This window comes from Zeugodacus cucurbitae, chromosome 3, assembly GCF_028554725.1.
Source record: "Zeugodacus cucurbitae isolate PBARC_wt_2022May chromosome 3, idZeuCucr1.2, whole genome shotgun sequence".
NCBI classification, from domain to species: domain Eukaryota; kingdom Metazoa; phylum Arthropoda; class Insecta; order Diptera; family Tephritidae; genus Zeugodacus; species Zeugodacus cucurbitae.
The window spans coordinates 13742755-13765122 of record NC_071668.1 but is presented as its reverse complement, the minus strand read 5'-3'; the positions used below and the strand labels follow the sequence as shown (position 1 = coordinate 13765122).

At 40.5% G+C, this 22368-nt stretch overlaps 3 protein-coding genes across 4 annotated transcripts; 2 read left to right on the top strand and 1 right to left on the bottom strand.

Annotated features, from left to right (window-relative positions):
* The first annotated feature begins 802 nt into the window (after positions 1–802).
* On the top strand, positions 803–15930 carry LOC105219197 (uncharacterized). 2 transcript variants are annotated; one of them, XM_029044861.2, is made up of 11 exons: positions 803–2965; positions 3214–3437; positions 11253–11392; positions 11467–11709; positions 11768–11992; positions 12051–12378; positions 12436–12584; positions 13421–13550; positions 13605–13750; positions 13806–13904; positions 13970–15930. In XM_029044861.2, the coding sequence occupies exons 1-11, from the start codon at positions 1338–1340 to the stop codon at positions 14216–14218; spliced, it is 3561 nt and encodes a 1186-aa protein (XP_028900694.2). In that variant the 5' UTR covers positions 803–1337; the 3' UTR covers positions 14219–15930. The 2 variants fall into 2 exon arrangements, with proteins under 2 accessions (XP_028900694.2, XP_011193475.2); XM_011195173.3 differs by having other exon boundaries at positions 807–2965; positions 11253–11398.
* LOC105219196 (glycoprotein endo-alpha-1,2-mannosidase) lies at positions 6851–10952 on the bottom strand. The gene is made up of 3 exons (XM_011195172.3): positions 8915–10952; positions 7858–8086; positions 6851–7782 (listed from the first exon to the last, which is right to left on the bottom strand). Exons 1-3 carry the CDS (start codon positions 9949–9951, stop codon positions 7513–7515), a joined length of 1536 nt encoding a protein of 511 aa, XP_011193474.2. The 5' UTR covers positions 9952–10952; the 3' UTR covers positions 6851–7512.
* Positions 15762–21905, top strand: LOC105219198 (lipase member H). Its single transcript, XM_011195174.3, has 6 exons — positions 15762–16035; positions 19753–19959; positions 20025–20387; positions 20464–20706; positions 20919–21107; positions 21168–21905. The coding sequence occupies exons 2-6, from the start codon at positions 19890–19892 to the stop codon at positions 21860–21862; spliced, it is 1560 nt and encodes a 519-aa protein (XP_011193476.2). The 5' UTR covers positions 15762–16035; positions 19753–19889; the 3' UTR covers positions 21863–21905.
* Positions 21906–22368: the final 463 nt, after the last annotated feature.

The following is a 22368-nucleotide window of genomic DNA, read 5'->3' as shown; positions in this document are numbered from 1 at the left end:
TGTCCAAATGGACGAAAACACTCCAGCTATGAAAGTGTTCGATGCAGTACCCGCCGGAGGAAGCCGAGGAAGGGGAAGGCCTCCACTCCGTTGGAGGGACCAGGGAGGGACCAGCGACCTGGTTACACTTAGAATCTCCAACTGGCGCCGAACAGCGAAGGAAAGAGAGGAGTGGCGCGCTCTCATCGATTCGGCTAAACGGTTCAACGCCAATCACATACATACATACAAAATCTATCCTATCTAAACATCGACTGACTACAGATTCTTGAGTTGATCATACGAAGAACAGAACGAAGTTACGCGAGGGTCACTCTACTATCGCGAGGCAACTCGAACTCGGTGTCTGCCATTGGTGATGGTACATTTTCATCAACAGCCGGTTCTGCCGTACTTTGACCCTACCAAGGGCTGTTATTTCGGCGATCTGAACTTGTTTGGATCGGTACGTGATGGTTAGTACCTATCTCGGTTCCGATGGAAAAATGCTTTTCAACTGACACTTATCTGATGTTATCGTCCCTAATACATATTTGGCCCCAACTCACCTTTTGCTCAAATTATCTGACTTATTTTTTAGGGTCCAATGTCAATTGCTTCCCAACTCATTTTATTAAGTTTTCAGATCCTGATGATTACATGCATTAATCTTATCTTGAACGAATGATTTCCAAAAGAAGGTTTGAAGATCTGAAAAAAATAGATCGATATAAATAGTCAGCGATTATAGGATTTCATACGACCTACCAAGATTATGAGGCCATAGTATGGAATATACCCTCAAGTAAAGCAAGGACCGTAACACAAGCCGTTGTTCTCTCTCCAAACACCGCACCCTTTATAAGTTATTGTATCACTTATACTGACCTCTATGCTTTTCCATCGACAAGTCGTTCGCGTTTAATTTCACGTGCCTCAATTTGCCGTATGCGGCACACTTCCAATTTGGCCAATATTTACCTTTTCACAGCTCCGCTTTCCGCACAGATTCGTCCACACACCCAATACAACGGCTAGCCAGCCGTTGCCGGTTTGTAATACAATACGCCTGGCAAGTGGCACGCTGCAATGGCGAAGACGTACGAAAACAAAACTAGAAATACCAGACTAATTAGATTAAATGCTATTTTTCATGTCAAGTTCTACAAAACGGTAAATATTTGAATGCATTGTATGCAGAATGCAAAGCGAATTCATTTCAGTACGAGATGGACTTCACTTAGAGACGCGCGCGTTCAAGCCTTACACAAACTCTGCGCTGCTCAGACTAATTATTAATAAGCTCAAGTTAGTTGTTATATAAGCGGCCAATTATAACGGAAATACTCGAAATTATAATGAGCAGCAACGAATATTACTTCGATGTGCAACGGAAATCCTACGAATACGAGCAGACCTATGAAAACGACGCGAAATTAAGTCCGGACACTTACGAAAGCGCGAGTGAAAATCTGCTCACCGATTATGAAGTTGTGAGCAACGAGGAGGCGGACGAGGACGACACCGTTGAGGTCGCCTATCGAAAGTTGCGACGCGAAAAGACGGAAAGTGCCGTCTCCACGAAAAACTCCCCGCGTCACGCGGTTGGCGAACGCGTTGAACACGGTAAATTACATTTGAGTTTGAGCGCAGAGAAAATATCGTTGAAATCACAGTCGGAAAAAATCGATAAATCGAACGCGCCACTGGAAACGGAAATTGCGCAACAACAAAGAGAAAGCCCCGCGTGTCGCGAGCGTTGTGGACGTGCGGCGAAATCGACAAGCGCGAGTAGCTTTTGTCCGCGTCATCGACGCCAACAACAACCACAACAGCAACAGTTGGAGAAGTGTAAACCAAAACAATATGCGCCGATCAGTTTCACCATAGTGCCGATTAATGTGGCGACGCAGCGGCGAGTTAACGAGCGTAAACAATACGAGAATGGGCGTGATTTGCCGGAAATTGTGCTGACATCCTTCGAGCAACAGCAACAACAACAACCGAAGCAACAAAGTGTGAAAGCGCCGCCGGGTTTTGACACGGACGTCGCGCCGAAACGTGGCTCAACAGCGAAAGGCGGTAGTACTGAGTATTTACAACAAAAACAACAGAAACAACAACAACAATACCAGCAATCCCAACAATATCGCAGTGTAATGCTATCAAAGGTACCGCCTCCATCTCTACCGCCACCACCAGCTTCGCCAGCACCTTCCCCAATAACAACAGCAGCAAGCGCAAAAATGAAGAAAGTCACCAGGTTTTCACGCGCGCCCGAATTCACCAACAATCACTTTGAGCTACCATCAGCTACAACAAAGACAACCCCAACTCCCATCCCCACCGACACTGGCACCGGCGTCGCTGTTGTTTCCGCTGCTATGGCAGCAAAGAAATTACCGGATGCCGAGGATACGAGCATAAGCGAGATTAATTCGCAGCCCGGCAGCTCGACTTCACCGGAATCCCTAATGGATAATGTGCTAAGCGCTGCGTCATCCGTCTCCGTACGCAGCAGCAGTTTGAGCAGCGCTGGCGGCGGCAGCGTCAGTGGCAGTGGTGGCAGTGAAATTCTAAAAATTCTCAATGTCACACAGAGTGAAAGCTTAACGCGTAATGTGCCACATGTTGCTATGGTAACCACGCTGGCAAAAGAACAACAACAACAATCACAACAACACGTATTCGCAGAGACTAAGGAATTGTACGATAATCGCTCATTGAACTTAAAATCGCCCGTTACAAGAGGCTTGTCACCGTTAATGACAACAACAACAGTAGGTGGAAAACAAGCCACAACAACAACGCTTACACCAATCGCAACAACACCGTTACAACTGTTGTCGCCGGCGCGCACCCTATCGCCACCCTCTCCCTCCACCGTGTTGGCTTTGGGTGGCGCGTCGTCATCGTCATCGCGTTTGGGTGAGCCGCGTGCGCTACAACCAGCCGAACTAATCGAAGCGTCAGCAAATCGTTCAAGGTGCGTTAGACCGTATACACTTCAGTGGGTCTACGAAAGCGCGCGGTCAGGGTCGCAGGGAAGTAGGGAAATTAGAATTAAACGCTATATACATAGATGATAATTGTAAGAAATGGGTACAAAACCATTAGAAAATAAACAAAATGTGTGCTAATCAGAATTACTAAAGACACTTTCAACTATACAGTTATTTTTAGTCTTATAACAAAATTAATATCGTTCCTCAAGTCTCGCTTTGTTTTCTCCAGAAGTCCATCACCGAGTTCCAGCATTTTGATTCGCGTCACCCCGGATGCTTCGTTATTTCCCGACGATTTGAAGTGTCGCATCTGCAACGAGATATTTCGTGATCCACGCACTTTAAATTGTTTACATTCCTTTTGCTTCCAATGTTTGGTTGATGAGAATTTCAAACAAGACTCCAGCATACCATTTTGGTCGCAACCTGGCGCCGAGGATCACGATTGGAAGGGTGAGTTGAATACAATTTGTTTGTTATTTAGTTCTAATGTACTCTTAGAGGCTTAAAGAAAATGATTTGAGAGACAACTTGATCCCTCTTGTTAGATACCTTCATAAATCGACTGGGTAATCTCCAATACTTGTCGAAAATTTTTGTCATAATTTGGGGTTTCCACATCGAACGGATACGAACGATTTAAAGCTTTCTTCATTTGAGCATTGAAGCTTGATTTTCAAGTTGCTTACCGGCGATACCAGATTTGAGTCTCCGATCAGACATTTTAGTTAAAGCTACTATTAGTGAAGCTTTCTTATTAATTTGACTAGTAATGAGAGACTGTTTCTTGTCATTCATTATCATGCATTAACTCAGTAAATAAGTGCAACTTTGGAAGAATCATTCTCCAGATGTACCTAGTGAAGCCGATTTCGTTTATCTTTAACATCGAGAAGCTTATGGTAAACCATGGTCCCGAATGTAGCCGTATTTCCTGTCACCTGCTGTTTAAGAAACTAAGTACAGGGTAATGCGGAACTAAAGAAATATTGCTGAGTCTAGTTAATAACCCGCAAGTTCCCAGTTCCAACAGAGGAACGTGAAGAGCTCACGAAACTGTATGTCCCAATAAAAATTCTTCAATATCTAATAGAATCGATAAGCTCTTGTCTTAACCTGGCATCTGGGGACGACAGCTGCTCTGGACTAGTCCATTTCTGCTCGAAAGCTTTTCGTCGGAGGATTTTGACACTGAAATATTTCTGGGCTAGACCCGACTTCGCAGTAATTAAAAACATAATAATATATACCTTAATTCGACCAAAGAGTCAGTCAGACCGTCAGTCGTAACTCTCTACATTATTTTAAATTTTATTTAAAAGATTCTGGAAAGTTTAGAAAGCACTCCACATGTTGTTATTTAATGTGGTATGGTTGAGATTATTACTTACAGCTGTTTTGATGACGTCACTTTAGCAAAGTATGTTTGTAAGTAATTGGCGTTGAACCGTTTAGCCGGTTATAACCGAATCGATGAGAGCGCGCCACTCCTCTCTTCCCTTCGCTGTTCGGCGCCAGTTGGATTTTCCAAGTGTAACCAGGTCGCTCTCCACCTGGTCCCTCCAACGGAGTGGAGGCCTTCCCCTTCCTCGGCGTCCTCCGGCGGGTACTGCATCGAACACTTTCAGAGCTGGAGTGTTTTCGTCCATTCGGAGAACATGACCTAGCCAGCGTAGCCGCTGTATTTTTATTCGCTGAACTATGTCAATGCCGTTGTATAACTCGTACAGCTCATCGTTCCATCGTCTGCGGTATTCGCCGTTACCAATGTTCTGAGGACCATAAATCTTGCGCAAAATTTTCCTCTCGAAAATTCCTAGTGTCGTCTCATCTGATGTTGACATCGTCCCAGCTTCTGCGCCATAAAGCAAGACGGGAATGATAAGAGACTTGTAGAGTTTGATTTTGCTGGATGATACAATATCATCGGCGTACGCCTGGAGCTGTACACTCTTATAGATAGCAAAGTAGATACCATTTAAGCCTTAAAAAGCTTCAAAGCTCTCTCAAAAAGCTCATTTACTGTTAAAAGTTACTCAATGTCTCCACTTTCTCAGCAAAAAACTCTCCAAATTTTTCAACTTTTAATATTTTATTTAAATTTATTTATTTTTAATCGCGCTACACTATTTAAAGCTATTGATATATGTATTGTATGTATTTATATAAGTTTAGTAAAGTACGTATGTATGTATAAGTATGTATATATAAGAGTATAAATGAAGTTATTAGTATTTAAGTTTATAGAATATAGTAATAAAATTGGAAATTCTATAAGTTTATACTCGTAAATATAGTGATAGTGCATGTTTGTATGCTTATCAGCGGATTAGCTTAAGATTTTTTGTTTTTAATAATTTATTGAATTTGCAAAAGTTCCACTTTGTGGCGCAAACTTTTATTATAACAAGTGATTTTTTTTACTAAACTAACAATTGCTTTTGAATGATTTGTTGGCTTTCTTTTTCATATATAATATATTTTATAGTTATATTGCGATTTTATTTAGAATATTAGAAGAATTTGCTTTTTTCAGATTTAATCTATTAAGGATTATGTTATATAAGAGTAGCTAAGACAATTGGCAATTATTGGAGTTATTTTTTTAAGACGTTTCTTCATATTACATATCATACCTATCTTCGATACCTTAGGTTAGGTTAGGTTGTAAGGCTGTTTCCCAAAGGGACTTTAAAATATAGTCCTTTGTGAAGCCTGGATCCCCCTTAGATTAACAAATTAGGAGTCGACAAAGCGCCCTGAACCTACTACAAATCTGCAGAGATTCTTAACCTCTATATTCGCTATTTCGCGAGCCTGTTCTAAAAAGTGAGATCCAAGAAATCTCTTTCTTGATCTCGCAAAGGCAGGACATTCCAGAAGAAAGTGATGAGACGATTCCATCTCATCCTCCTCCATGCAGCTTCTACAGCTAGCATCCGGTAAGATTTTTAACCTTACAGCGTGGATCCCAAATGGGGCAATGGCCAGTAAGAACCCCTACGACTAAGGAGAGGTGAGGTTTACTTAGGGCGAAAAGTTCAGTAGACCTACCGCGGTTAACCTTAGGCCAGAAGGATCTTGCGACTAAGCATGTGTTTTTAACTGACCAGCGCCTACCCTGCTCAGCCGAAGCCCATCTGTCCAATAGCAGACCGCAGTAGGACAATGGTGCTCCTACATGCTTCCATGCTTCTAATAGTGAGTCTGTCGTCCTTGACCTTGCAAGCTCATCAGCCTTACAATTCCCCGCGATTTCTTAGAGAGTGGTGAATCGAACAAACAACAGACTTGAGTTTTATAGAAAGGGGTTTTCTTCTTTGTTTGGCCACCAACTCTCTTCACATCGAACCAAATATTGCCTTGTTGTTGATTTCAAATATTAAGAAAGAGAGTTCATTTAAGGAGACCGAATGTGTGCTAGTACAATGAATTTCTGTATCCCTCCCTATCCCTAATACTTAGTTAAAACGATATATGCTTAATCCATTCGGTTCACTATAGAGACTTTATAAACTCAGTACCAGACTATCTGTAAAACATCTTCTCTTTAACTGGTCTAAATCTATTTTAGTGTTTACTTGGTCTAGTCTCAAAGTTATCAAAAGAGAACATATAGAGGACAAATAGGTCTCAAAAGTCTAAGTCGTAAGTGTGAGGCCTCAACCTAAATATATCCAAATTTTGTTTAAGAAGCAGTAAGATGTTCTTCCGAATCTGTTCGAAGTCTTTAAAACTTTCCTCGAATGACATACAGAGAATATTGAATCTTCCTAGAAGGAGGAAAGGTTTTGTGGACCAAGAAACAAGTACTGGTCTATCTACAACGACTGAGGCAAGCTCGATGGATATAAGGAAATAATTGAAATGAGGAAAGGAAGGGAATTCTTTGGACCTGGTCTCGCTAAGGAATTTCTCGTAAGGATTTTTCTTCTCTAATGGTTTAGGTCTAACCCTTCAATTAAGTCCTCTTAAAAAGTCTCCTCAATTTAACTGCACACACCCTCCACTATTATTAATAATGTTTTATAAATATGTATGTAGAGTATATAAATATTAAGTATACTAGTTATTAATATATATATTTTTAGGCATAAATATGCATAATTTTAGTATAAATATAAAGTTTCTAATGCACAGCAAAATGTTTTTATGGCGTCGGCCATTTTAATATGACTTCATTATCTAAAGTTATTGTTTATATATATTTTATAAATTTTATATATTTATGTATGTATATATCTCAATTAATTTCAAAGAAAGTAATGTGATTATTGAACTTTTGTTGTTGTTGCCATAATTGCAGAGAGTTTACAGTTCAGTTTCAAATTTTCTTTTTAAGTATTTTTTTTTTTAATTTCATATTATTATGAATTTTAATTATTGATATCACTGATAGTTTATTTTAATTATTTTATTTATTATTTATTTTTAACTTTTATTTATTTTATTTTATTTAAAATTATTTATTATGCTTTCCAACTTTTAGTTTTGTGTTATTTTTTACCTTCATCTTCAATAACGGCATTCAACAAATTGTATTATTCAAATATTCATAACAACTTGGCTGACCGAGTACAGCAACAGCGGCCGCCTCATGACGTGTCTTCAAGAAATTACCCACCCAATGTGTTGTCAAATCGATATACTTAGTTTTTGCACCGGGATTATAATCGAGAAATCCCGCCTTCGGCATGACCTCCTCGATTTGACTGCCATCCGGCCAATTATTGTAGCTGGCAATGCTAATAAAGCCCACGTGGTTGAGTATGGCTGTGCGCCAAGCGACGCCATAGTACTGAAAGTTAGATCATAATTGCATTGAAATTTTTTTCTTAAATCTCTTAATGTTAAATCTCACGCCTTGACTTACCCTGCCATTGCTGCGATGTCTTTGTATATCACCGTGTCGTGGAAATTTATTCCGCTCCGCAAAACCTGGTCCCACTGTTGGCACAAATAACATTTTGTATGTCAAAGCGTAGGATTTCAAATATGACCAATTCTTCCAGGTGCTCGCAAATGTGGCGCCATTGCTTGGTAGCTTATTGTAGAAGCCTTCGAAGCAGAGTCGTCGCATAATATCCACGTGGTTTTTGAGGCTGTGGGACAGAAAAAATAGTTTAACCTTATTCTTGTGATCTTATAGCTATAAGGATCGAATGATCACGTCAATAGTCCCATAACTTTACGTCGAAGAAACAATTTAGACTTCTTTATATTATCTTTGGTATCTAATTAAGAAGCTATGCCTGATTAAGTGCCTCTCTATCTCGCAGCTCTCAGAAAGAAATTTAAATAAATATGGAAAGTACCGAATTCAATAACTGAATCCAAGGAAAGGTTTTTTCTACTCTTCATTTTAATGTCCGCCTCTCCCTTTTAAATCTTTATCAAATTTAGAGAGACAAAACTACTGCTAAACTAGCTGCAACGTCTCAAAATTGGTTCGCAAACCCAAAAAGAATTATCTGGAAGCACATTAGATAATAAGGTTCAGAGGAGACCTTCTCCACTTATTCTGGTAGAGCTTATACTGTTAATCACTGTCTTCTACATTCTGAATATATATATATATATTTGGACAATAATTTTCATTCGAGGTATTTAAGAGTTATACGACCTTGACCGTCAACTAGATCGAAGTTCGAACGTCACCCAGAAGATATTGCAGTCTTAAGTCAGGTTTTGTATGACATTTATGAGTCCTAAATTGTTAAAATTGAAGTTTCGAACTCAATCTGTCTTCCAAGAACGTAGGACAGGTTTAAATTTAATCCCTTTGGTCTGAAAGACCGCTTGGAAGCCTTTGATTAGGTCCTATAAATGATAGAAGACTCGTTACTAAAAAATTATCAGACTATAAGACCTCCCTAACATTCTCGTTTTATAACCAAGTGATTTCTGATTCAAAAATATACCGAACTCACCGAATATGCCCAATAAAGTAGGCATCAAAAATGCGCCGCAACGACTCCGGGTGCGTTGGACACAAAGCACGACCAGCCGGCGTTTCACTTAACTTATACGCATTGCTTACGTAAATCACGGGCAACAAACGCTTACGCGTCAGCGAGTAGACACGATAGAAACTCTCGGCGGTCGAGTAGCGACGCACCGCCTCCAATTGCTGCTGCAGAAACCCCACACTCTGATTGCCCGCCACGCTAATCTCGAAAGTAATGCTCAAATTATAGCTGGGCGCCAGTTCCAACAGCTGACGATAGAGTTCCGGCTCGCCCGCTTTGCCGCTACAGCTGAGTATGAGCACACCAATGCCGCAATTGTGTATGTTATCGAAATGCTTCTGCAGCAAACTGGCGGTGGGCTTGTACAGACCCAAAGCCGGATAGAAGGCGGTGTTGAGTATACGCACTGGCTTCACTGTTGTCGTTGTAGTTGTTGGCGCTGATGATAAAGTAAGCGATGTTGAAGAAGATAGGACGGCGTCGGAAATATCGCTGAGCAGCTCTTTGGCGGCACCACGCAGCTGTAACTGTGGCGCAATCAATTGCGGCTTCTTCGTCTTGTACCAGGCGACAGGCGCGCTGTAGAAGATGTGCACACCCGTCGTCACGGCATCCAGCTTGGTGTGCTCCTCCGCGGCGTCGATGACATTGCGCTGCTGCTGCTGTTCCTGCCGCAGCTGCAGCACACGCTCCTGTGCTATGCGCGCCTTCACCTTGTTCTCGTCATACTTCTCGGGCACAATAACGCCATTTTGGCGCGGCGATTTCAGCGGTGGCTGCTCCAAGCGGTTGTCGTGGCTGCTGACAACGCCAACACCACCACTGCCACCGCCGCCGTAGATGCGCGCTATGAAGCGTTCGTCGAGCACACGTTCAGTGGAGCTCACATTCGGCGAGATGTTCAATATGACCACGGTAATCACAATCAGCGCTATGACCATGAGCAGAAAGAGTATTTTCAACTTTCGTCGATTTTTGACATATTTTTTCAGTAGCATTTTGTAGCTGCAGCATTTTACAAATGTTTAATGTAGAGTAGCGACAGCAGCGCTAGGCCGTCCCGCGCACGGACCGATTGAACGACTGACGAAGACTGTGTGTGTCGTTTGTATCGTCCTTGCGGTGGACTATAAAATCACTAGATTGCGACGTTGAGTGCGGTTTGCGCTTGTACCCAAATATTTCTGTGTGTGTCTCACTGTGTGTCCCAAAGTGCTTTTGTGTACTTATCCGTGTCTCGTATGTGTGTGAGGCACTCGAGCGTTTTATTTTTAGTGCATAGCGTTGCGTTATGCCATTCAGCTTGTTTTCTTTTTTTTACCTTTTACTACACATAATTATGCTTGGTTGCTTCCTCTTCATTGTGTTCTACTTCTATTTTCGTATTTTAATGATTGCCTTCTTTTTTTACTGCATTCCTTTTTAGCGCAGACACCCCGGTTTGCCTTCACATGTATAACTGTATTTCTCTGTATGTGTTCTTCTCTCGTTGTGTTGGTGTGTACCATGTGCTTCCTGTTTACGCTTTGGCTGTGAGTAAATTCCTTCATTCCACTGCCGGTGGACCATTGTTTACATGCAGTACGCTTGCGCGCTTCCAGTCATGAGAAGTGGTTGAATAGCGTATGGGAGAGGGAGAGCACAATGGAAGTCTTCTTAACCGTTATAAGCGTTATAAAGGAAAATGATAAAGGAAACTGTTATAAAATGGTTTTTAAAAAGTTCCAGGACTAAAATGAGATCTTCAGTCGAATCTTTAAAATACACATAGCTGTAAAACCCTTCTCAAGCTTCCTTCCAAAAACATTCAGCTTCGTCCACTGCCCCTTACAATTATTTATCTGGTCAGAACCTATGCTTTTTTAGGTTTGTGTGGACCTGAAAACCTAACATGTATTGGCATGGTTTCACCAAAGCTTCTTCTACGTCAGATTAGGTCCAGATCCTTCCTTGGACACATCAGTCGAGACGTCATCCATTAATTTTAGCACATTTCTTTGAAATATCCGTACAGAAATAAAAAATCTTTGTTGGTCGAGTTGCAGACAGTCATTTAAGCGACAGAACCCTTAAGCTAAGTCCTCCTTACATTAGTGGAGCTCAAAGCACAACTTTTTAGGAAAGACATTGTTGCCCACTCTGAAGTCAGACTTTCAATCGTCAAGTTCTCGAGATATTAGTTGCCGGATCTTAGTGGGTTTCATGAAATTCGTGAATCTATGAATCTAGGGAATTGATAAAAGAAAAGTTACTCAGAAGAATTATTTAGCTGACTCATGCAAATATTTCTTTTTTCAAGCCACCAACAAGTCCAACTACAGTGCGCAATCCTCTTCACCGGAGATGTCCGTGCGTAGCGGTTCCACCTCACCTTCGCGACAACGGCAGTCGTCATTCAGTTTCAAGCGTAAAAAGTCACTCGAACGGATCTTGCTGAAAGTAAGGGTGGGTACAGCAACAATAACCAAAAATTAAAAAAAGTAAAAGTAATCGTTTCCTCACCTCTCCAACAGTCCAAATCAGATGGCAAGAGCTCGGAAAGCTCTACGTCGCTGCGCCTGAGTGCCGCACCCGAAGAACGTCTACGCTACATCAGCTGTAAGATTTGCAAATATGCAACCGTAATACCGTTAGGTGGCATACGGCAATTACCACAGAATTTTCTACTCGTACGCAAGATCGAGTCCATACAACAGGAGCTGGGCGATGAGGTGATAACGAAGGTTTGGTGCAGTCTCTGCTTCGAGGAGACCAATGTAAGTGAAACAGTTGATATAAAAATTTAACTTTGACTCTACAGAAATCTACTTACAGGCGACCTACCATTGTGTTAGCTGTACGCTGAATCTCTGCTCGCTCTGCCGGGACTCACACGAACGACAACGCAACACAGCCAACCATAGCATACGCAATATAATGGAGTTAAGACGCGCGCGTAAAAAGCAACAAACACTCCTCGATGATAAGACAAAATTCACGCTGAAATGTGGCATGCATCCCGGTTTCGAAATGAAGGCGTTCTGCAACAGCTGTTTGCAGGTGAGTTTAAGTTGATTTGGAAGTTCGACTTTATTTCCTTTCTTGTCTTCTTCTCAAGATCGCTTGCGCCGATTGCCTGGTGCTACTCCACAAGGGTCACAAACATGAGCCGATACCTAAAGCCTTTATAAATTACTCCAAATTGTTACACGACGCTGTGGACCATACGCGCCCGCTCTGCAGCTATGCCGAGCATTCCATCGAGCGTATGAGCGACATTGCGAAGCATATAAATAAGAAATGTGATGACATACAAACGCAGATAGAGGTTTTCATGCGGCAATATCTCGAAGCGATCGAGGTGCATCGCAAAACGTTGTTGCAACAGGTGCATCGCGCACGCGAGACCAAAGTGGAGATGATACTCGAGCAGCAATTGGATTTGGGTGAGTATTCTCTTGACCTTAATTGATATTTCTTTATATATATAATATATTTTGTAGAAAAACGAAATAACGAGTCCAAGGAGGCATTGCTCTTCGCTCAGGAACTCACCGAATGCGGTTCCAATGTTGAAGTGCTCTCATTTCTTAATATTTTGCTTAAGCGTTTCGAATACTGTCAGCAATTTAAAATGCCCGCAGAACCAAAGGTAAGAGATTTGCAAGGAGCTCGATCTCTGGCTTCCAGCCGCTTCCTTTATTTAACAAGTCCGGATCATACCGGTAGCTCTGATTTGACCTTTCTATATTTGAGAAAAAGATTCCGCAGAAAACCTGTATAAATAATGAGTTTGCTCGTATAATTTGAGACATTTGCACTAATCCTAATAGATCATCTACCGTCTCTTTATAACCGAACTGATAGTTCGTGACAGTTCGCTAGTCTTTTTGGGATTTGCTATGTGACACCTAGATCATATGAGCTCAGCTACTGAGTTGTTGTTTTTGAAGCGATCTCGTCGCTAAATCTAATCCACAGTTCTTGTGAGTTCGAAGGTCTTTGTCTTTGGGTTGTTGTTGTAGCGGCAGAAAGTATTCCACAAATAATTTTAACAAAGCTTCCGAGTTGACCGTCTCTTTCACGATGTACATCCGTATTCACCCCCGTTACATATATTCGATTGCCGTGAAATTGGACATGAGCTCAGTTCTGGAAATGCTGTTGACCAAGAGTCAAAGGGAAGGGAACAGCAAGATAGATTGCAAATTTCTGAGGGTCTCTGGACCTTGGAATTTAGAAAGTCTTACCCAGTTTTCTGGATTTTTTGGCTATATACGACCAAATTCGGTCTTTCGATCGTCCTACACATTCCGATCTCATCGAAAAACTTAACTTAACCTTCTTACGTCGTCCACTTACTTACTGGGTTAGAACTCGCGATCCAAGTTTAGAACGTAAGATCTTCTACAAAAAAGAAAATAAGGTTCTTCACTTCGGTACATCAGTTATAAATATAATTCTAACCTCACTTTTCTCTCATTACAGTTTACGGATACTCTACACTTTCTACCACATATACGCGCACCACCGATGAAGGCGCAAAACGATATACCACTCTTCGGCATCATTACGATGCAAACTGTTGAGCCTGCTCTCTGCACGCTGCAGTGGGAGGGTAAGGGCAATGAAATATCTTGTACTTTACCTATAACCATATTACGATTTTCAGGCTTTACCCAATTACGTCTACATAAGCGTGTTGAGCTACTGTTGCAATCCCGTGACTCGGATGGTGCGGGTTTATGTCATGGTGGTTTACAAATACAGTCTTTACTTAAGTACAAAGAATCGAGTTCAAAATATTTACCAGTAGAGGTAAGCGGAAATAGTCAAGGCCGAAGGGTCTCATTCAGTAACGTTCGTTTCACAGATCGCCGACAATCGTGACGGCACTTATGGTATCGGCTTTACACCCGACGCGGAAGGGGCACTAGTGCTGATTATAACCATTAATGATAAGCCCATCAAGGTATGAATACTTCAAACTGTGAACTAATTTAAGTGTTTCTCCTAACTCTTCGCTCGCGCTTTCAGGGCAGTCCCTTCACATTCCTCGCACGCAATGTACGCCCGCACAGCGGCGTCTATCATTGCTGCACCTTCTGCTCCAGTAAGGGTAATAAGTTGGTGAAATGTTCCTGTGAAGGTCGTATGCCTGGTTATAATGGTTGTGGTCATGGACATGCCGGCCATCCGGGCAGTCGTCATTGGTCGTGTTGTGGTAATGTCTTAGAGAGTTCCGAATGTAATATGGCAAATAAGTTGTTGAACTCATGCAATTGATTTTAATTAATAAGCAAGTACCCTAAATACATATTTAAAAGCGGCAAAGGTATAGATATTCAAGAAATGGACCAGGAACAAAGTGAGTAGTCCATTTTTTTAAATTATTTTATGCGTTTCGGTCATCGGGCAAGTACTCTATAAGTATGGATTACAAACGAAAGTATACATAACTTACTTCCGATTGCTATCAGAACCAATTTTCTATATCCGATCGGTATTCTTAAAACGCGAAACGATTCTTTGTATCTCAAAGTCAAACGCGATACCATAGCAATTGAAACAAGGTCTATGCAATGGCCTTAAGTATGATTTCTTACAAAAAGTCGAGCAACGAATGATAACCAAGGCATTGCCGCACTAGTGAAGCTCCTCAGGGACCTAAATCGTATTATTTATGAGATCGCTTATGTTGTTGTTGTAGTAGAAGAAAACATTCCCCAAATATTTTTGAAGAATACAGTCTAGTGAACTGTTTTTGATCGATAATAAATCCCAGCCCATTCTGAATTAGTCGGCTCGTGGGAATCATGCGAGATCGATTCTCAGGATCTTTCTCTGATCTCGGGAAGGGTTTCCAAGAGTTGAAAAGGACCTAGATACCTCTTGCTACTATCTTTCATCTTTCTCCTAATTATAAGAATTGAGTATTCAACTGGCGGAGCACGAGAATTAGATGGCACTTAAATCTTTTAGGCTATAATCATGACGTATCCACCGACTGTATTCAAAAGAACTCTAGAATTCTGCAGACAAGGCAATAAATCCCAGATAATAAATCCCAGCCCATTCTGAATTAGTCGGCTCGTGGGAATCATGCGAGATCGATTCTCAGGATTTTTCTCTGATCTCGGGAAGGGTTTCCAAGAGTTGAAAAGGACCTAGATACCTCTTGCTACGATCTTACTATACATCATTTGACAAATCAGTTTTCACCTACTTATAAGAATTGAGTCTTCTACTGGCAGAGCACGTGAGTAAGATGGCACTTAAATCTTTTAGGTTATAATCATGACGTATCCGTAGAATTCTTCAGACAAGGCTTATATTTGTGTCTGGAACTATCTATATTGCGATGATTCTACGTTATATATATTTACCTAAGTTATATATTACAGATTAGAATAATTCATTACTCTATAACGAAATATGAATAAACAAAGGAGGCTTATCTTTACTACCAAGTAATGGGTCTTTAGGGTTTTTATGATTCAACCTATAACAATTTATTATTTTCTTATCTCCACTGAATTCAAAGATACTCAGAGCGAAAACTCTTTGTCTAAAATAGCGCTAAAATGAGCATGTGAGCATACTATTTTTGCGCTCCGCCTCTCATAGCGTTGGTTGGCGACGCATCGAACATCAAAGATATCATAAAAATGAGCGAGTTTTGAAATGCAACTGCGTTATTCGAAACAACTATGCGCTCAGTGCTCAAAATATTTAATTTAACCAACAAAACTACACAAATACTAAGCGCGTGTATGTATGTTCGTGTATATTGTTTATATACAAAACGAACTAGGTAGGTACCACACGCTTAGTTGAGTACAAGCAACGGAAGTCAACGGTTGTGTGTTGAACGCGTAAAAATTGTGAATTCTCGTGCCTACCTTCGACTACTCGAGTGTTTACGAACGATAACAAAGCAGTGCTGTGTGCTGAATTATTACATACAATTATTGATTTGTAACTAGAAAGTCACAAATTACAACAAATAAATTGCATATGAGTGATTAATTAATGTGTCGCTGATTATGTAAACGTCAAGAAAGTGTAGCAAAACAAAGAAAAAGTATATAAAATATATTGCAGTGAGTGCTCAGTAAATGAAAAAAGAAAATAGAACGGTGTGAAAAGACGCCAAATTCTCATTTACATACATATGTATGTACACTTGTGTGTACACAGTTGTGTCTGAAGTGACAGCGACGGTATTTTAGTGACAGTCAACAAATTTCTTTGGCGAAAATAGCAATAACATAAAAACAAACTGCTGAATCGATCAAATGATTAAACCGTGTCTTTTTTAATTAGTTGATGAAGCATTTAGTTCCTCAAAATATAGTGCGTGATGTCTGCGATTCATTTCTTGTTGAGCACATGTCTCAATTAATAAATTAGCTCACTCATAGTCCTCAAGAAGTTGTTTTAGAGACGCTCTCTTCATTTGGCTTGGATATTTTACTTTAACTTTCTTTTGTAGAGCTTACAGTTCACCGGGAGCCTCTAGAAAGTATGAAATATTTAGAATAAAAAAAACAAACAATGTTCAATTCTACCAACTTTGGAGTTTCCAACTGCTTCTCTGTTTATGATTTTTTGCTCTTCACTCACTTTTTTAATATCTTCAAGATATGTAATCGCAAATTTAGATTTTGAGAGTCTAAACCAGATCTTCTTTGTAAACGCTCATCGTTTATTGTTTGTTCTTAAAATGTCTTCTTCAAACAGTTCTGAAACATAACATGCCCAAAGATCTCTTTTACTTGCCTCAAATATGTGAGAACTACTACGGACAGATTGCCAGAAATGAAGTGTTATATATTATTTTCAAAAAAGTCCCCAGTTAGTCCTCTCACAGCTTCGAAGAAATTCCTTCTCAATATTGATAAATATGAATAGAAGAGTCTAACATTCATATTGTGGTTAATAAAGGGCTTTTGTTGTTGTTGCTTTTCAATAAGAGCGCTAAAAAAGATGCCTTTATGTATGGAACTCGATTTCGTTTGCATGGCCACCACGGGCACGCTTGCAGAAGTCCAGACGCTGCAGCGTAGCTTGACGTAGCCCCACTGGAAATAGTCTAACGGCGTCGAATCGCACGACCGAACCGGCCAATTGACTATGCCATTTCGTGAGATAACACGTTCACGAAACTTGATTTTCAATAAATCGATTGTGGCATTCGCTGTGTGACTTGTATCGTCGTCTTGTTGGAACTATATATTGTCCAAGTCCATATTATCTTATTGGGGCCAAAAATATTCGGTTATCATTAAGCGGTATCGACTCCCATTTACAGTAACGTGCCGGTATTGATCATCACCGAAGAAGTACGGCCGCCGCCCCATAAACCGCACCAAATCGTAATTTTTTTGGGATCCAGTTGTGACTCATGGAGTACTTGTGCATTGCTGCCTCACGAATAATGCATATTTTGCTTATTGACCATGCCATTCAGTCAAAAATGAACATTATCGAGGCCACTGACTCCGAATTTCGGTAGTAAACTTTAATAATTGCGACTCGTTGTTGGATCGTATATTTTTCAGGATGAAATGGCAAACCTTACTGAAGAGAAATGAGAAAAGAGCGTCGTTTGCTGCCCCTATCGGTTTACTTTTGTAGCGTCCCTTTTGGAAAACCCTTTAGGGCCATGATAGAAGAGGTCCACGTCTTAAAAAGAGCGGAAAAACTGCAAAAAGTCTTTATACAAATGATGACTATTCGAATATAATATAATATTTATTTTTTAATAATTTATTATTTAATTTTTGGGTCTTCAATCAAGTCTGCCTCTACAAGTACGAAATGCAAGACTGTTTCTTTGATCTATTCGTAGTAATGACTCTGCAAATACTTGTAGTATGGAAAATCTATTTTAAAAATTCTTTCCAAATGGCTAAGGTTCCATAATTGTTATTAAGGATCCGTATATTTAGTTTCTTGGCTCAACTAGATAATTGTATGATCTCTGATCTTGTTCTATGTTTCATACTTGGAAGAAAATCCTATGGTATTCACGTAGTGCTTTTACAAATTCTTCAACCTTATCCACAAAGTACTCAGGCCCACAAAAATGATTTCAATTTGAACCTTTCAGATGAAACTTTGAAAAATTGAAAAAGCGATGCTTTTAGACTTTACCGGAAAGAAACTTTGTTTGGCGAAACTTAAAGAAGAGTTTTTCCATATTTCATAATTCCAATTTCTTTTTACGGAGAAAGTATAATCTGTTGGACACATGCCTAATGACTAATCGCAAAGAATTTACGCATTTTTGCAATTAATCTCAACGAAAGCATCTGAATTTCATGAAAACATTTAATTAAAAATCGCAATTAAAGTGAAAGCCTTTGTGAGATCGAGCGATTACAGATCTGTCACATTTCAATTAAGTTAAAAGCGTTGAGGCCTACAACAACAATACAAGTAATATGCATTTAATTGCAATTAATATTTGCGAGCGCCACGGCATTCCGCTAAGGGCACTAACAACAATTTGCAACGTGTTTAACATGGGTAATGGCCAATACAGATCTGTAATCTCAATTAAACTGCAAAAAAACTATAAAAAGAAAACACAAAAACAATTTAGACACGTTCACTGCTTGCAGAGGAATTCAAATTTGGCGACTCTTTTTTTTTTTTTTTGTTTTTGTCGCAGTAGGCACGCACGTCCGGGCATTTACCGTTTCAATTCAACGTCGACCATATGCTGTTTTGCACTTCACTCATCATATTATCTTGGCTTTATGCTTTCTGCTTTTATTTTTGTTTTTGTTTATGAACGAAAAGGTCTCAGCACATACTACCGTAGCTATCGACCATCAATCACAGCCACGAAAAAACTCTCACTTACGCATGCGCGCGCATTTCGCTTACATTCGCTGAAGTAATTTGAATGATTGCAGTATGCCGCTAAGCGCTTAGCGATTCACCGTTTTCGTGCGTTGCGTACCGAAGTGGTAGCGCGAATTTCACTATGTCGGCTTAAGCGTAGCTTCCGTTACTGTTTTGTTTTACCGTATTGCATAAGAAAGAAGAATACGAAATTGCCATTAAACCGAACTGTCTTTCTATTTAGATGTCCAACCCCAACCCCCTGAAGAATTCTTCAACTATTCTATAAGAATTGGTCGGAGAGCCTATCTATCAGTTCTAAAGCAGATTCCTTTTGCGTTTAAAATCTCAACATAGTCTGAGCCATCTATGGTCTAGCTTCTCGAAACAGTCTAGGAAAATACGTTTCTGGATGGATCAGCAGTTCGAAGCCTAATTCGATTAATTCAAACGTGGCGACAACGATGGGGACGGTGAAGTCTTTTTCTTCTCAGTTCTTTTGGCTTCGAATCGGCCCAGTATATCGGTATAGTAGAGCACAATGACCGTTTAGCCCTTCTTCAGATAGTCGAAGTAGATCAGACCATAAGTATCTCAGAAAACGGTAACAAGCAGGTTCCGGAGAAAGTCTATTGTATTCGCGGATCTATGTTTCGACCAGGATCATGATACAGAAACTCCTTCCTCAATAGTCGCAGTCTTTTGAGATTTCTACTGTCTCAGATATATCGTCGGTCTGCCAATTCTAGTACTAGAGCTATATCTTCTTCGCGTTGAATTATAAATCATTCAACTCAACAGATGTCAAGTCATACAAGTACCTTCAACAAATCTTATTCTCACACTAAGGAACCGAGGTGCCAATCTCTTTGAGACCGCCAAGAATCGCTTAAATTAGAATAAATCCGAGGCATATGGTTAATCTCTAACTCAACTCGAGAAATAATTACCTTACCTTCTTTTAGTAAGTTCTGTCGAAGAAGTTCGGTTGTGCCAAAAGATGGATATAGACTTATAGTATACCGAGAATAAAGCGTAGTTAGATAGCTTTAAGTGAATCAATTGTGATAATAAAAAAGAAATTAAATAAAATAGCAATAAAATGTGTAAAACAACGAAGCAACAATTTACAGCAATAGTTCCGAGCTTCCACAGGACCATTTGGATTATAGGTAAGAAACCGAGTCTGCTTAAAATTGGATTCACTCAATACCGCAACTTCTATTTTGCTTCGCAGTCATCTTTTCACTAGTCAACTGCCATGCGAAGTCCTTCTTCAACCATGGTCAACAGCAGTCACTGGCGTCGGATCCAACAACGACGACCGAAGCGCCGCCCACAACCCCGGCGCCAACAATGCGTGACATAGTAATAGGTCCTTGTCGTTGGGTGATCGGACGCAAATGTCCCGATGAAGATGTGCGTTTCTACTTGTACACGCGGCGCAATCCGCGCAATCGTCAGTGCTTGCACATCGACGAGACGCTCGATAAGTCCAATTTGACTAGTTCCAATTTTAATCCGCGTTATCAGACGAAGATCATCATACACGGCTACAATGCGGATATGTTTATGAGCACCTTGCAGCGCATGAAATATGGTGAGTGCAAGGCACTGGGAGGGTCTCAATATCGCAGTTTACAGGAATTTATACGTCTTCTCTGTGCTTTCTTTAGAATATTTAATGCGCGATGAGTACAACATCATCTATGTGGATTGGGCTGCTCTCTCGCCAGGTCCATGTTACATCAACGCCGTACATAATACCAAGCATGTGGGTGCTTGTGTAGCGCAGCTTGTGGAACGTATTTTGGAGATGGGCACCACCGATATGCATGTCATAGGATTCTCGTTGGGCGCACAGCTGGCGAATTATGTTGCGCGGAATTTGGGCTCATTTCAGTTGCCCAGGATAACAGGTTGGTAACAAGCTGAGAAGTTCTTTTGAAAGACTAAGGAAAGAGACATGAAAGGATCAAGCCAGTCTCTGGTTTGAGATCCTAGATCTCTCCCCCAGATCTAGGCCTTCCAATCTGAAGATCATCTAAAAACCTTTGGAGCTTATACTTCAGCTATTTAAAATGTTAATTTCCTGAAAGTATTGGGATTTCTATAAACTGTAAAATTTCAGGACTCGACCCCGCCATGCCGCTCTTCATCACCTCCGGTATCAATGATAAATTGGATCCCAGTGACGCGGTTTTCGTGGATGTAATACATACGAATGCCTTTGTACAGGGTAAAATCGAGCGCTGTGGACATGCGGACTTCTATATGAATGGCGGTATACTGCAACCCGGATGCAATAAGGCCGGTTCAAGTGAGTACGCTGGGATACTGTTTTGAGATCTTGAAATTATAAATATTTTTCAACACGCAGACCCCTTCGCCTGCAGCCATCAGCGTGCCGTTGATTATTTTTCTGAATCTATACGCTCACGTAAGGGTTTCTGGGGTTGGGCTTGCAGTTCGTATATCTCATATTTGCTCGGCATGTGTCCACCAACAAATTATCTACTCGAAGCGGGCGAAGATATAAAGCTCAGCACGAAGGGTATGTTTCTGGCGGAGACTAATGATACAGCGCCGTACGCTTTAGGCAAGTGGACCGATTTACCGACACTGGGTAAACAAGAGTCTGTAGTTAAGAATGGAAAAATCACCATAACATTACCGCAACCATCGGCCTTCCGTGATCCGCTGCTGCAGCAGATCGATCAATGGAATAAATTGGAGACAAATTTCAATGACATCGAACCACAGCCAACGCCATTTTCACAAGATCCCAACGGCGAGAATTGGACATACTTTAGTGGCGCCGGCACTGGTGACATAATCGATACTGCGCAGGTTGGTAATATACCCGACGGCAATTCTGTGGAGGAGGAAAGTTTGGAGGATGCGAAGAAAGTGGATGAAAGCCGTAGAGAGTGGCAAGAATATCGACGGAATTTGACCAATGGCCATATAGAAAGTAGTATTTTTAAAGTGCCTCATATTGAAGGTGCCGAATTGAGTGGCAAGAAGTTGAGTAGACAGCCGCGTCTAAAAGAAATAAACTTAAATAAGTTATAAAAATGTTGAAATATTTGGAAATATAAGTTATTTGAAAACTGTATTGGATTTATGTGAATGCGTAAGGGGTTAGAGAAAGATTAAATGGTGCCTGAGAAGTTTGACATAGCATTTATTTCAGGAATTTGTACTTGAAAAGTAATTTTAGTATTGTTGTAATTAGTTTTTATGATTTCCCGTATAAAATCGATTCCATTTGGTTTTAGATCCCGAAAGAATATTATGTGATATCTTTGAGACAGGTTTGGGATAATTTTTTTGAAGACTTAAGAGATTTGTTATGGCAATTTAACCTACTTATATCGAATAACTTAATGAGATCTTAGTAACTTTGTGGATTCGCGATGTTTGGACCACAGGGAGTAGATTTTTTTAAATGTTGACGAGTTCGGACTTTACGAAGGACTCAAAACTATAGTCGGAATAGTGAACAAATCGAAAAAACTCATGGTATGTATTCGCATATTGTTTAAAAGCGACGAGATTTCTGGAAACCAAACAATGGA

Coding starts and splice junctions, on each gene's coding strand:
- LOC105219198 (XM_011195174.3), top strand. CDS start 19,890: ATGTGTAAAACAACGAAGCAACAATTTACAGCAATAGTTCCGAGCTTC. Junction 19,960..20,024: donor CAGGACCATTTGGATTATAG/GTAAGAAACCGA, acceptor TTTGCTTCGCAG/TCATCTTTTCACTAGTCAAC. Junction 21,108..21,167: donor ATGCAATAAGGCCGGTTCAA/GTGAGTACGCTG, acceptor TTCAACACGCAG/ACCCCTTCGCCTGCAGCCAT.
- LOC105219196 (XM_011195172.3), bottom strand. CDS start 9,951: ATGCTACTGAAAAAATATGTCAAAAATCGACGAAAGTTGAAAATACTC. Junction 8,087..8,914: donor TACTTTATTGGGCATATTCG/GTGAGTTCGGTA, acceptor TCTGTCCCACAG/CCTCAAAAACCACGTGGATA. Junction 7,783..7,857: donor GACATCGCAGCAATGGCAGG/GTAAGTCAAGGC, acceptor TCTAACTTTCAG/TACTATGGCGTCGCTTGGCG.
- LOC105219197 (XM_011195173.3), top strand. CDS start 1,338: ATGAGCAGCAACGAATATTACTTCGATGTGCAACGGAAATCCTACGAA. Junction 12,585..13,420: donor AAATGCCCGCAGAACCAAAG/GTAAGAGATTTG, acceptor CTCTCATTACAG/TTTACGGATACTCTACACTT. Junction 13,905..13,969: donor TTAATGATAAGCCCATCAAG/GTATGAATACTT, acceptor TCGCGCTTTCAG/GGCAGTCCCTTCACATTCCT.